The sequence below is a fragment of the Hyperoodon ampullatus genome (assembly GCF_949752795.1).
Source record: "Hyperoodon ampullatus genome assembly, chromosome: 10".
Classification (NCBI taxonomy): Eukaryota; Metazoa; Chordata; class Mammalia; order Artiodactyla; family Ziphiidae; genus Hyperoodon; species Hyperoodon ampullatus.
Window position 1 is genome coordinate 1,179,974 of NC_136923.1, and position 14,108 is coordinate 1,194,081.

At 68.4% G+C, this 14,108-nt stretch overlaps 1 protein-coding gene across 1 annotated transcript in view; it reads left to right on the top strand.

Annotated features, from left to right (window-relative positions):
* Positions 1 to 1,131: 1,131 nt before the first annotated feature.
* The window catches only part of PLXNA1 (plexin A1), a gene marked incomplete at its 5' end in the record, with an annotated part of 39,484 nt that continues 26,507 nt past the window's right edge, over positions 1,132 to 14,108 (top strand). The window contains 3 exons of the mRNA XM_079713896.1: positions 1,132 to 2,367; positions 4,084 to 4,266; positions 13,680 to 13,820. Of these exons, the coding sequence (XP_079570022.1) occupies positions 1,132 to 2,367; positions 4,084 to 4,266; positions 13,680 to 13,820 (1,560 nt within the window). The remainder of the gene's footprint in view (positions 2,368 to 4,083; positions 4,267 to 13,679; positions 13,821 to 14,108) is intronic.

Sequence of the window (14,108 nt, forward strand, 5' to 3'; positions counted from 1 at the left end):
GGGGCCCAGAGACCCACAGGCCCTGGGGCCAGTTCCCAGGCCCAGGACTTGGCAGAAGGCACCTATCCTTTGGGCCTCGGCTTCCCCACCTGTAAAACGAGAGGCGTCGTCTGGGGGCAGAGTGTGTGTGCCACACGCGCCCATGCCTGCCTGCAGTGGGGACCCAGCGTTGCTGTGGTCAGTTTCCATCCAGGAGTGGGGTGAGGCCCCAGCACGCACGTCTGGGGGTGTGACCAGCAGAGCCAGGGCGGGACCCCTGCTGGCCCTGAGAGGGCCCCCCACCTCATCTGGGAGAGGAGCTGTTGTCATTGCCATGGCACGGATGGGGAGACCGAGGCTGGCAAAGAGGAGTGACCCCCACTGGGGCCACGTGGCTGCAGAGCAACAGGGTCTAGGTTTAACCTGGTGCCCGACTGCCAACTTCCAGGCTGCGGGGAGCTGAGACTTTCCCAGAGGAAGTGGGGCCAGGACAGGATTCGGGGGCCTCACGCACGGGGCGGGGGCACCGGTGGGCTGGGGGTGGGGATGATGGGTGGGAGGTGCAAGGCTGGGGGCTGGGCCAGGGTCAGCAGGGAGCGGCCCGGGGGTCACTGTGACTGGCCCGCCTTCTGCCGGCCCCGCCCGAGCGTCCTTGTCTCCCTGAGAGTAGGACCGCCCAGGGCCTCGGGCAGAGAGGTGGTCGCCCACCTTGGGAGCTTGGAGCTGGGGGTCTTGCTCCCTAAGGCGTGGGGAGGCTTGAGTCAGGGGGTGATGGCCTCCAGGTTTGGGTGTCGGTGGGCCTCCCGATCTAGACCCTGAACCCTTGTCACCCGCCTTCTTGTTCTGGGTTCATTTTTCGCCTCCACCCGGCCACGGTGGCCCAGGCAGCGATGGAGCGTGTGTGGCCCGTGCTGCCCGCGGGTCCTAGGCTTGGTTTAGCTGCTTGCAGGCTTCCAGGCGGGGAGGTGCGTTTCCTGCACCTTGGGCTTTTCCTGGAAGGTTAGGTCACGCTCCAGAAGTGGGACGTCCCAGGGGAGGACGGGCACCTGGAGCTCGGTGACGGCACGTGTGCATGTGGGCACGTGAGGGTTGCTGGCGCTCACACACTTTGTCCCCCGTTCTCCCCGCAGGGTTGAGGCTCCCGGCCCCGTGATGCGCATCCCTGCAGGACCTGAGCGCCGCAGCCCGAGGCCACAGCCCGTCATGCTGCTGCCACATCTGAGCCCACGGGCGCTGCCGCCGCCACTGCTTTTGCTGCTGCTGCTGCTGCTGCTGGGGGCCGCGCCCCGGGCGGGCGGGGGTCCGCAGCCCCCTTTCCGCACCTTCACGGCCAGTGACTGGGCCCTCACCCACCTGGTGGTCCACGAGCAGACGGGCGAGGTGTACGTGGGCGCCGTGAACCGCATCTACAAGCTGTCGGGGAACCTGACGCTGCTGCGGGCGCACGTGACGGGCCCCGTGGAGGACAATGAGAAGTGCTACCCTCCGCCCAGCGTGCAGTCCTGCCCGCACGGCTTGGGCAGCACCGACAACGTCAATAAGCTGCTGCTGCTGGACCAGGCCGCCAACCGCCTGCTGGCCTGCGGCAGCGCCTCACAGGGCATCTGCCAGTTCCTGCGGCTGGACGACCTCTTCAAGCTGGGCGAGCCGCACCACCGCAAGGAGCACTACCTGTCGGGCGTGCGCGAGGCGGGCAGCATGGCGGGCGTGCTGATCGCCGGGGCTCCTGGGCAGGCGCAGGCCAAGCTCTTCGTGGGCACGCCCATCGACGGCAAGTCCGAGTACTTCCCCACGCTGTCCAGCCGCCGGCTCATGGCCGACGAGGAGGACGCCGAGATGTTCGGCTTCGTGTACCAGGACGAGTTCGTGTCCTCGCAGCTGAAGATCCCCTCGGACACGCTGTCCAAGTTCCCGGCCTTCGACATCTACTACGTCTACAGCTTCCGCAGCGAACACTTCGTCTACTACCTCACCCTGCAGCTGGACACGCAGCTGACCTCGCCCGACGCCGCCGGCGAGCACTTCTTCACGTCCAAGATCGTGCGGCTGTGCGTGGACGACCCCAAGTTCTACTCCTACGTCGAGTTCCCCATCGGCTGCGAGCAGGCGGGCGTGGAGTACCGCCTGGTGCAGGACGCCTACCTGAGCCGGCCTGGCCGCGCCCTGGCCCGCCAGCTGGGCCTGGCCGAGGACGAGGATGTGCTGTTCACCGTGTTTGCCCAGGGCCAGAAGAACCGTGTGAAGCCGCCCCGGGAGTCGGTGCTGTGCCTGTTCACCCTCAGGGCCATCAAGGAAAAGATCAAGGAGCGCATCCAGTCCTGCTACCGCGGCGAGGGCAAGCTGTCGCTGCCCTGGCTGCTCAACAAGGAGCTGGGCTGCATCAACTCGGTGAGCAGCCCGCCGTCCCAGAGCGAGGCACCGACCGCTCGGTGCGTGGCGCTCAGCCTGCGCGGGGGGCCGCTCTTGGCCCGTCTCCCAGGGTCGGGGCTGCACCTGGGCTGCGGCTGTCCTGCCCATTAGAAGGCGGGGTGACGTGACCGTGTCCACGAGTCCACGAGCCCCCGCGGCCATTGGACGGAGCTCCTCTGACCACGCGCCTGGTGCTGTTCTGGGTGCTTGCGGGCCCCATCTTGTCTCCATTTCAGAGACAAGGTTGCCCAGGGGTGGGGTGACTTGCCCAGGGTACCCGGCCAGTAAGGGGCGAGCTGGGGCCAGACCAGGGTCAGGTGGACACCAGACACTGTTTTCCTTCTGGGTCCCGTTGATAGGCTCTTCTGACTCTTGCCCTGGGCACCTGGCCGTGCACTTGACCTGGGAGCGGCCTGAATGCCCTGGGGCTGGGTGCTCAGTAGCCGGCAGTCCCATCTCTAGGCCCTGACGGGGTCCTCTAGGGGCCAGCTGCTTTTTGGGGAGTGTCTCTTGCACACCCCCAGGCAGTAGGGCCCATTGTTTCTCTGAGTAAGATCCCAGGCTCAGAGAGGGTAAGGGACTTGTTCAGGGTCACTGGGTAGAGGACCTCCAGTGCCAGGCCTTGGACCCTCTGATGCTGCTGCCCGGGACGTGCTGGTGGCCTAGGGAAAGCCCGGCCCCGCTCTGGCCTCAGTTTTCCCATTTCCGTCCTGGTTTGTCTTCAGAGCAGGGTGGGTTGGCCCTTCTTTCTCACATCTGTTGCTGTGTGTGGCGGGGCCCCATCGTAGCAGGGCTGCCCTCCAGACCTCGGCCTCAGGTGCACAAGGCTGATGCATCGCCCATCCTCCCCTTGGCCTCTCGAAGAAGGTGTTTGGTTTCCATTGTACAGGTGGAGAGACCGCGGCTCGGGGTGCCAGCGCTTGCCGAGATCGCTGTGTGCTCTGCGTGCCCTGTGCCATGGCTGGTCCCCCCTGCCTGGGCATGGTCCCCACTGCCCCCCGCAACTTCACTGGCCCCTCTTCCCCCGGCCCAGCCCTGACCCCGCCTCCCGTGCTCCTTCTGCATTGGTGACCTCGTGCACTGCAAACCTCAGGCCCCCGGCCCGCTGCAGGGGAGCCGCCCAGACCCCCTCCCCCTGCCCCCGGCGTCCGCCCTGCCCTCCCAGGCCCTTCTCCGGAACCTCACGCTATCGATTGTTTCCTCTCTGACCGTAGCCATCTCCTCTCAGCCGGCCCCTCCCTTTGCCTTTTTGGTGTAACGCTGTGTTCTGTCTTGAATAAGCTGTCCTAGTGCCCCACCAGTCCCTGGCCACCGCCTGTGCGGCCTCACTGCGCAGCAGGCCTGGCCCCTCCCTGCCCACACCCAAGGCTGCGTCTTGCCTGCTCCCCCCTCAGCAGTGGATGCAGGGCCTGTGCCTGGTGGGTGTGAAAGGTGCCCACCCCCGGCACCTGCTCCTGGGCCTCGAGCGGCTTCCAGGGCCTCAGTTTCCCCATCTGTCAAGTGGGTCCAGGAATCCCTGACCCCCACCCACCCACCCAGGTCTGTACAGGCTGCCCCCAGGCCGCTGCCCCACGTGTGGCCTGTGCAGGCCTTGGAGAGCGGCCCCTGAGCCCCTGTCCCAGCCAGTGCTGGCCGTGCCGCCCCCCAGGGCCCAAGGTGCCTGGCCTCACCCCCGACCCTCCCCCGCTCCCGCAGCCCCTCCAGATCGACGACGACTTCTGCGGGCAGGACTTCAACCAGCCGCTGGGCGGCACGGTGACCATCGAGGGGACACCCCTTTTCGTGGACAAGGACGACGGCCTGACCGCTGTGGCCGCCTACGACTACCGGGGCCGCACCGTGGTGTTCGTGGGCACGCGCAGTGGCCGCATCCGCAAGGTCAGCCTGGGCCGGCAGAGCGCGAGCTGCCTCGCTCTGTGTGCCGGTGGACAGGGGGCGGGGACTCCCCCGTGCCAGGCCTGGTGACCTCCATGGGCTCATGGGGCTGGGCCTGAGCGCCCGCCTCTGTCCCCTCGTGCTCCCTGTGGGCTGCTTCCACGTCCGGCCCGAGGCCCTGGCGGGGCGTGGGGGCCTGGTGACGCCGGAGCTGCTGGCCTTGCTCCCCACGGGTGTGGGCGGCGGGGGCGGGGCAGGCCTGGGGGGCCCCCTCCCCTCCCGGATCCGGTGTCTGCTGAGACAGCACTCTGCCCTGCAGGGAGGCCCCATCCTGCAGGGAGACGGCAGGGCAAGGAGGGTGCCCCGCCCCCACTGGAGCGCCAGTGTTGGGGTGGTCTGGAGTGGAGGTCAGCTCCTGGGCCCCTCCGTGGGCCCCTGGGACGGGGCCGGTCCTGTGCTTCCAGGTCTCCGTCCCCGCCGGCAGGTGCTGGGCTGAGCGGAGCCGGTGCTGAGCTGGGCAGGGGCGGGCTTCCTGGGGCAGCAGCCCCCCACGGCTCAGCTGCGGCCTGGTGGGTGGGTAGGGGCCAGGCCAGGGGAGGGCCGGCCTGCTGTGGAGGAAGTTTCTGGGGCACAGCGGGGTGGGGGTGCCTGGGAGCCCCGAGGATCAGCGCAGGGGCGGGGCCTGGTGCATGAAATAACAGCCGTGCGGAGGCCGCTGCTGACACAGCTCCCCAGCCGGCGTGCGCCCGGGGGTGGGGCCTGGGCCCGGGGCCAGCCAGAGCCTTGCCTGCTCCCAGAGCATGCCGGGTGGGGTGTCTCCTGTCCATGCTATGCTGGGTGTCCTGGGAATCATGTCCCACCGCCGGCTGGCTCTGTGGCCTCTGGGAAGGGCCCTGCCCCCAGCCTCAGCTTTCGCATCTGTGAAATAAGCCTGAAGCAAGGGCTTTGGGCAGTGGAGACTGTGCTGACCGAGGGCCCCCCGGGCCGGGTGCTGCGGAGTTCTGCTCACAGGGCTTGGGGGCCACTGGGGTGGTGGCAGCCCAGCTCGGGCCCCTGCCACCCTCCGGGCCAGCCCCTGTGCCCCCGTCCTGGCCCTGGTGTCAGATCCTGCCTGCGCCCTGGGTGAAGGTCACTCTCCCTTCCTAGGGGTGGGGCCTCACCCAGCTCACAGCTCGCTGCTGCTGCCCCAGGGCTGGGGGAGCAGAGAAGAGGGACCGTGGACCCCCGTGGGTGTGCGCTGGTGGGCTGTGCCTGGTGGGGCCTGGCGTGGCCTGCCCCACTGCGGCAAGAGCCCCCGTGGGCTTTGGCTGCAGGCGAAACACTTGGAGACCTTCCTGCGGGGCCCTAGAGCCTGTCACCCAGCTGCAGGCCGGACTCCAGAGGCTGGGAGGGGCCCTCCTGATGGCTGGTGGGTTGGCGGGCAGCTGGCCAGGCACTGTCTTGTCCCACGGTAGCCAGCCACCCTGTGAGGCTGGGGGAAGGCGTGAGTCCAGCGCAGCCTCCCTCTGCTGCCTGCCGGTCCTGCTCCCTGCCCCAGTCCCACCGAGGGGACACTGAGGCCCCGAGAGTGGACCACGGGGGTGGCTTGGGCCCTCCTGTGAGAAGAGGCTGCTTCGGGAGTGAGGAAGCCACAGCTGGGGTCCCCTCGCTCCTCTGCGCCTCCCCCGCACCTGCCTGCCAGGGCACCCTCCACCCTGGTGCATCCAGCTGGGCACCACACACCGCGTGAGTGGACGGCGCCCTTTCTCGAGTGTGTGGGGTCGGCCACGCCCAGGGGCGGCGCGGGCTTGAGGCTGTGCCCCTTCGCCCCCAGACCGGCCCCCTGCACCCCTCCTCCCTGCGCGCCCCTGCCCCGTGGGGCGGGGGACGGCCTGCAGCCCAGGGACCAGGTCTCGTGGGTGGCCCAGTCCTCTTCTCTCTGGGCCTCCCTGTCCCGTGCTGGGGCCTGGGGCAGTGTGAGGGCCTGGGGGAGGGGTGTCCCCTCTCTGCTCCTAGGCCTGGGCTCCCTTCCCCTCGGCCCACCGGTTTCTGGACCTCCTGAGGTCCCTAGGCAAGGCCTCTGGCCTTGGCCCGCTTGAAGGCCGCTGCCCCCTGTTGGCACTCACGTCCCCCCGGCCGGGCCTGGCCTTCGGCAGCAGAATTCCCGCCCCTGCCTCGTGTCATCCTGACCCAGCCCGGGGGTGGGTGCGGCCGTGGTCCAGGGGCCGGAGCCAGGGCAGGGGGCGCTCCAGCCGGCACGGTGCCCCCTCCCTGCTGGCCTGCCTGGCTGTCTCCTCCGGGCCTGGGGCGGGCTGGGCCCTCGGCTCTGTCTCCGGGGTTTAAATCCAGGCCCTTCCTGCCCGGGCCTGGCCCCACCACGTGAGCCGCGAGCCTTGGCTCCCTGTCTCGTGTCCTTTGTCTGCCCCGAGCGGGAGCCTGGGCCCGAGGGTTCGCCTGCACCCAGGGACAGGCTCGCTGCGCTGACACACCCCATCCTCCCCACGTCCGGTCTTTCCCGGGCTTTAAAAAGCGACTGGGCAGCCCTAGGGATGTGGCTGGCTTTGGGCCATGTCCAAACGGTGTTGTGTAAAATTGTAGCTGATTAATTTAAGAGCTGCCAGCTTGAGCCGCCGAGGGCTGGCTGGGGTGCCCCCTGAGTCCGCTGCCTTTCCCCAGAGGCCCTGCCCGCCACCTGCCCCTCCAACCCCAACAGAGGCCGTCATCCTCCTGTGCTGACACCCCCAGACCTCCGCCCTGCCTGTCCCCTCCTGCGCCTCCCCTGCCCGGTGGCCTCCAGGTCCTTGGGTGCCCGCGGGGGAGTAGGGGGTTGGAGAACAGTCTGTGGACTCCTGCCAGGGGTGCCTGCCCTGCGACTCCCCAGCTGGCAGCGTGGGCCTGGTGAGGGCAGTTGTCCTGCCACTGCTGCAGGGCTGGACTGCGCTGGGGACACCGCTGGCCCTGCCGCTTGGTGGCCATACCAGGCAGGAATAGGGCCACGTCCCCTGAGTAGCCGGTTTTCCGAGAGAACCTGAAAATCTGTGTTTTGTGTGACGTCTCTTGATTGTTAAGTGTTGGCTGCTAATCTACATTTTAAGAAAGCATCGTGGGCCAGCCTGAGCGGCGGGGGTGCATCACGGGCCCACGGGGCACTGGGCCTCGGGCTGGGCCCCGGGCCGCACAGCTGGACTCCCAGGCTGGGCCCACCAGTGGGTTCACGCTGCTGCCTGTGCGGTGATCCCGTAGGGAGGAGAGGCCACGGGCTGCGGTCGCACTGCTCTGTCCCCAGAGCGGGCCTGGGCTGGGCTGGCCTGGCCACCGGCCCCTCGGGCACCAGTGCGCCGCGTGCTGCCCAGTGCAGCGCTCTGGGCCTGGGTTGCCGGGAGGGGAGCGTCCCTTCCCCTCCGGAGGTCTTGGTCTTTAGAAGCTGCCTCTGAAAGATGGCAGCCCCTCCCTTCACGCACTCCCCCCCACCCGAGGATTCTGAAACTCAGAAGCCCTGGAAGTCGAGTGGCTGTGGGTAGGTCTCTGCATCAGGGCGGTCAGGGCGGCCTGTCTGCAGGGTCCCTGCTCCGCGCCCCCATCCTGGGCCGACCTCCTGCTTGGTGCATCCGTGGAGACCCCTGCTCCCCAAAGCCCAGGCCTGTGCGGGAGGTGGGTGGGGGAGGCCCCGTGGCGCTGGGGACGCTGATCTCTTGAGAGATGCTGGCAGGGCCTGGCTGGGCCCCATCCCCGGCCTGCTGCCTGCACCCCCGTGGGGCTCGTCCCGTGAGTCTGGAGGACGCGTTCATTTCCAGCATCCACTCTGAAGGTTACTCGCCCTCAGGAAGGCGCCCGGCCCGGGAGGGCACGGCGGGCGCCTGCTCGGGCACTGCCCTTCCCGTGGGTCCCCTCAAGGCCTGACCACCCGTCCCTGGGCCTGGCTGTGGCCCGGGTCCCCGGGCACGTCGTCCGTCTTCCTCCGCTCAGCACCCTGCGAGACTCACCTGTGCTGTGCAGTCAGTCCTGTGCCGTGGGGGCGTCTGTGCTCCAGACACTCGTGACGGCGTCCCCTCCTTCCGGGCGGACGTGACGTTGTTTCTGTCTGTGTTGCCGTTTCCAGCACCCGGCGGCGGGTGGGTCAGCGGTCCTCACGCAGCCCTGCTCGTGGACGGATTTTGGGTCCCTGCGGTGCTCCCGGCCCCAGGAGTTGTCGGTGGGGAGTGGAGGGGCTTCAGCCGCCTGCTTCCTGTGTGTCTCAGCTGCTGTGCCTGTGGGGCCCCGTGGGTGCACTGCCCCTGCCCACCCAGGGCGGGGGTCCCCGGAACCTGCGGGTGGCGTCGCACGGTGCCCCGCGATGTTGCTGTGTCCTGGGGGACGTGATGTGGTCTCTGGCTCTCGAGGGTGGCTGGCTGCGGCGGGCTGAGCCAGCGGGCACAGGGACCTGTTGGTCACCCTGTGGGTCTGTCCGACCCACCTCACCCCTCACCCCAGAGCCAGGGCACGTGCAGTGGCGGCCAGCGGGGTTGCCCACAGGGGTCTTGCCCCAGGTCCACCTCCCTGCGGGGTCTGGCTGGTCAGGCTTAGGCCCAGCGTCAGCACCGGGGCACCTTTGGAAAGAATGAAGCCCTCGGGTGCAGGCCGGCCGTGGCCTTCCTGTGCCCGGTCCCCCGAGTGCCCAGGCTCAGGGCCAGCCTGGTGGGCGTGGCCTCACAGGGCCCAAGGTTACCGCCCACAAAGTGCAGGACCCCTGCCCCCTGGGCAGACAGGGCTCTGCCCTCCAGGACCCATCTGCAGTGGGGAGTGGGCGCCCCTGGCAGCCCAGGAGATGGGTACGGAGGCCAGAACAGGCCAAGGAGCTGTGCAGTGCGCGGGAAAGGTGTTCTGGGTGGGGGGACAATAGGGCACAGCTCAGAGGTGCCCTAGCACTACTGGGGACAGAGCAGTGCTGGAGGGGGTTGGGGGCTTATTCTGTGTGTGGTGGACACATCACTGGTGACCCTGCGATGGTCATCAGAGGCTGCAGAGGTCAGGCCTGGGGACGGAGCTGGAGAGCATTGGTTATTTTGGGAAAGTGGAGGAGCTGCGTCAACTGCTGGTGCAGGTGGGGTGGAGGGGATAGGCGGGTCTCGGGTTTGAGACAAGGACATCTGTCTGGCCGGGTGGTCACTGCTGCCTGCTGCGGCATCCGTGGCCGGCCTTGGCGCCACTTGAGTCTCAAGCCGCGGTGGCACCCTGGCCGTGTCACTGCTGGGTGATGGAAGGCTGTACGATCGCTGCTGCCTCCTGGCCCAACTTTCTGCAGCCTCCATAAGCAGGGGGACAGATTCCCCAGGACAGCTGTCACCTCCCCCTGGCAGGGCTCAGCCTTGGGGGCCCACCTCCAAGCAGCTCCCGATTAGGCTGCTGGCCTCTCCGCTTTTAGGAGCTGTGAGTTTCTTAATTCTGACAGTTCTGTGAGTGGGGTGTCTGTGGGCAAATGAGGAAACTGAGGGTCAGGGAGGACCACTGCTTGCGTTGGTTGGTTGCTGCTCTCCTGTCTACGTGTTGAGGCGTGAGAATAGAAAGGGTGAGATTCCTGGGCCCCCACGCCTCAACCTTACCAGGTGTATCTGGCCCAATTACAACTGTCAGACCTCCTGTAAATCATGTTTTAATTACCTAATTACTGCCAAGAGGAAATTGCTAATTGCTTTTCTAGTATCAAATTCCTCCTGGCCTTTCTGAGAACGGACCCAGGAAGGGGCCTGGAACCTGCCCCCAGTCAGAGAAGGGGGGATGCTGTGGTGGCCTGTGAGGGGGTGGGGAGGGGTCTGGGAGCTGGGCCCATCGGGTGGCCTCAGCCCTGTCTGGGAAGGAAGGGGTGGCAGGGGCTCCCGTCCCTTGTAGCCCCTCCCTGGACCACCCTGCCTCCTGGGGGCTGGGAACAGGTTTGGCCGCTGCATCTACAGGAGGAGGGGGTGCCCGTGAAGTCCCAGCACCGTGGTGGCCTGCTGGCCGCTGCCCGTTCTCTGCCTGTCCCCCCACCCAAGGGCCCGTCCTTCTCCTACCCACATCCCCGTCCGGAGACCAGGAGTCTCGCTCAGCCAGGGCAGCCCCACTTTGCAGATAGACACGGGGGCTGCTGTCTTGGGGTGGGCAGGACAGGGAACTTGCCCTTCCCGGTAGGGGCCAAGCTGGGCAGCCCCCTGCCTCCGGGGGCTAGGGCGCGTGCCGGCCTTGGCACGCAGCCTGGACGGCCCAGACATCCTCCCTGGTGCCCACACCCGCCCTCGGCCCAGAGAATGGACCCTTTGTTGGCTCTGGGCTGGACAGACAGCTGACCTGGCCGGGCCGTCAGCTGCCTGCCCACAGCCGTTGGCCAGGGCTTCGCGGTGATGGGTATGGGTCAGCCAGCTGGCCCAGCCTAGGGCTGGGGCCTCCAGGGCCAGGAGTCCCCTCCCCTTGGCCCTGTGCAGGACTTCCTGTCTGTTGGGACCTGGGCCCCAGGGTCCTGCTGGCCTGGGGATGCCGAGGTGAACCCATTCCCTGGCCTGTCTGTGGGGTGCGGTGGGCCCGTGGTGGCAGTAGGTGCACAGCCCATGGTCAGCGCCTTGCCTGGCTCCCAGAGGCTGCTGGGGCCCAAACCCTTCGTGGGGGCACTGACGGCCCTTGTGCCTCAGCTCAGAATCCAGGGGACTCCCCCTTGTACAGAGGGATAGGGACGACCCCAGTGGAGAAGCGAGCAGGGTCCGAGGGTCTGGGTCAGAGCTGGGCTGGGTGGCTTTCTGGGCCTGGTGCAGCCCGGCAGGCGTGCCAGGGCAGCTGGCCGGCTCCGCTCAAGCCAGAGGGCCCGAGCTGGGTTTGGGGAAGGAGGGCTCTCAGCTGGTAGCAGAGAGTTCTGGTGGTCGTCAGGGGAAGGTTTGCAGAGCACAGAGGTGACAGCTGGAGGTCAGGGAGCTCACCAGGGGACGAGGAGTCTCCTGCGTGCTCTGCAGGCCCAGCTGCCCGGGGTGCGCCGCCCCAGGGGGGTGGCCCTCGAGTGACAGCTGTGGGCAGGGGTGTGGTGTCAGCACGCGCCCTGCCAGTGGTGTGTGTCCTGCCGTCCTGCCAGCTGCTGGGCCCCGTACCCGCCCTGCACACCCCTTCTCCCCGGACTGCCCTCCTGGTGGCCTGCCGCATCCCTCCTCCCACTTTTGGAGCGGACTCCGCGTCCCCAGCTGCAGCGGGCGGTCTGGAGCCCGGGGTTTCTCTGGCAGGTCCTTGTGGGCCTTCATTTACCTCGGTGCTGCCTGGGCCCTGCAGCCTGAAAACCAGGCTCCGCGACAGGTGTGTACCGAGGACTGGCCGAAAGCCCGTCTGTCACGTGTGCGTGCGGGGCTCCTGCGGAGCCTGGACGGGGCTGCACGACGCACAGAATGGGGCATGTCCACCCACTGGCCTGTGGGCCGTGCCTCCCCGGCCCCCCCTTGCTCTGTGCCCTCCGGAAACGGGAGCCTTTGCGAGTTTAAGGGCTGGGGGCCGCCCAGTGCAGGGCAGGTGGGTGGTAGATGGGTGCGTGGCGGATGGACAGCTGGACGAGCACACTCCTGCCGCAGCTGTCGGGAGCCACCTGTCGAGTCGTGGCGCTTGGCGGGCCTGGGGGCGGAGACACTCCAGAGACGGGCTGGCTGCCCTCCCACCTTGCCCGGGACTGTGCCTTCCCCTGGGTGCCCCCCTTCCCTGAACTGTCTCCCTTGTCCCCTACGGGGGGGTGGCGGCACCCCTGATGCGATGTCCATGCCCCAGCCTGCACCCTCGGCCCTGAGCGGGGAGGGGTAGGGCCCCGGGGGTCTGGGTGGGAGAGGCTGGGGCCCGGCAGTGTCCCAGTTCAGCGCCCCCTGCACAAGGGCCAGGGGTGTGGTCGTCCCAGGAGTCCCAAGGGCCGGCAGTGTCAGGTCTGGGCTCCAGGGGGGCTGCAGCAGGTGGAGGCACCTGCAGGGAAGAGGCGTACAGGACCCTGGTTTGGGCCATTTGTGTCGAGATGAGTCTGGGGCTCTGGGTCCCCACTGCTGCCCTGCCCTGCGCTGTCCTCTGGCCGTCCAGCACTCTCTCCCTGGCTGTGGTCCATCCTGGCCTGGCTGCACCTCTGTGTCTGGCCCTTGGGTTTTGGGGGTTGTCTCGGGGCCTGGCCCCCCGGGCACCCTCTGCTGGGTCATTCAGTCCCCGGAGTGGCTCTGGTGTGGGGGGAGGCGCCCGTTGCCCGGGGTGTGTGGGGGACCCTGAGGCAGAGGCCCCACAGCCGGGACGCGCCTGAGCAGGGCTTAGGCCCAGGCGGTGTGGGTGCAGAGGCCAACCTCCCGGCCTCCGTGGCCAGGGCCCAGTCAGCTCCCTGGGAGGGCAGGGCAGCAGGCTCTGGGGTTGGAGGGTGCAGGCTGGGTGCGTGGCGGATGGACAGCTGGACGAGCACACCCCTCCAGGCCCTACCCGCGGGGGCTGAGGCTGGGCTGCCGCGCGCCCCCCGCCCCCCTCCTCCCGCCCGGACTCGGCTCTTCCGGGTCTGGTTTGACTTAAGCCTGCCTGCCCGGCGGGGCGGCAGCTGAGCGGAAGTGGGGGGGTGGCCGCGGGCGCTCAGGAATGCGGCCCTCCCCTACCCCTTCCCCCTGGCCTCCCCGGCCGGCCGCCCTCCCCCAGCCACCGTGGAGCTGGCCCGAGCCAGGGGCGTTCGCCTGGCCGGTCAGCGTGAGGCGCCAAGGAGGGGCGCCGGGCCGAGGTGGAGGTGGACCGGCGGCCCCGGGAGCCTGCCTGCGGGCTGAGCCGCCGCCCCACGAGGCCCGTCTCTGGAAAGCCCCCGGGCTCTCGCTGTTAATTAAATACGCTTGTTTGGTAAAAGCGACTAAAAATATTTGCAGCGTGGCGCGCAGCGGGCGGGAGGTGGCTGAGTGAGCCCCCGCGTGTTCGGGACGTAGACTGTGTATTTCCTCATGCACGCGACGTCCGCCCCCGCTCCCGCCTTCGTGCTGGGGGTGTCCCCTATCTCGGACCCGGCCCCCGCTGCCTCCCACTTGGGAGGTTCCTGGTCTCTCTTCTCGGTTGCACTGGACGCCCCCGCGGGCCTGCCGCCCCTTGTGCCCCTTCCCCTCTGCACAAATAGCCCTTCCCCGGCGATGGGGACGCCCAGCCTGGCCCCAGGGAAGGCCGCCCCGGGCTCCTGCCGCCTCTGCCCTGGATGTGGCTGTGCAGCTCATGACGGCTGGTGGGTGGAGGGCTGTGGTTTTCTCCGGACCCCAGAGACCCCCACGCCTGGCGAAGGGGCTGGGCCGGGACCAGCCTGCCGGCCTCAGCTGGTCCTGCACTGGCTCCTGGGCGTGCTGGGGGGGCCTCGGCCTTATTCTTCAAGGGCTGGGGGGTTGCTTGGGGCGCTCCCGACCCCGCACCTGGGCTGGGGGTGGGCAGCGGCTGGAAGACACTGGGGCAACGCCGCGTGGGTCTCACTGCCGCAGATGCTGGTGGACCTGGCGAACCCCGGCGGCCGGCCTGCCCTGGCCTACGAGAGCGTGGTGGCCCAAGAGGGCAGCCCCATCCTGCGTGACCTGGTCCTCAGCCCCGACCGCCGGTACCTGTACGCCATGACGGAAAAGCAGGTGGGTGCCCCGGAGAGCTGGGCGGGGTCCTCACTGTCCAGCCGGCCTCCAGGCTGCCCTGGCGGGGTCTGGAACTGCCCACGGTCCCTGGACGACCGCACACCCAGGGGAGCAGATGCTCAGCGACAGCATGTTCAGGGAAGCGGTGTTGGGGGCTTTGGGGTGTCTGTGGGGGCCCCCGAGTTCCCGGGCTCTGGCCTGGCCAGCTCGTCAAGGTCGCGTACCATGTTTCTGGTCCAGCCTGCTTGGAGCCAGCCTCTGCTCTTCTGCTCCACCTGGTGACCCCGT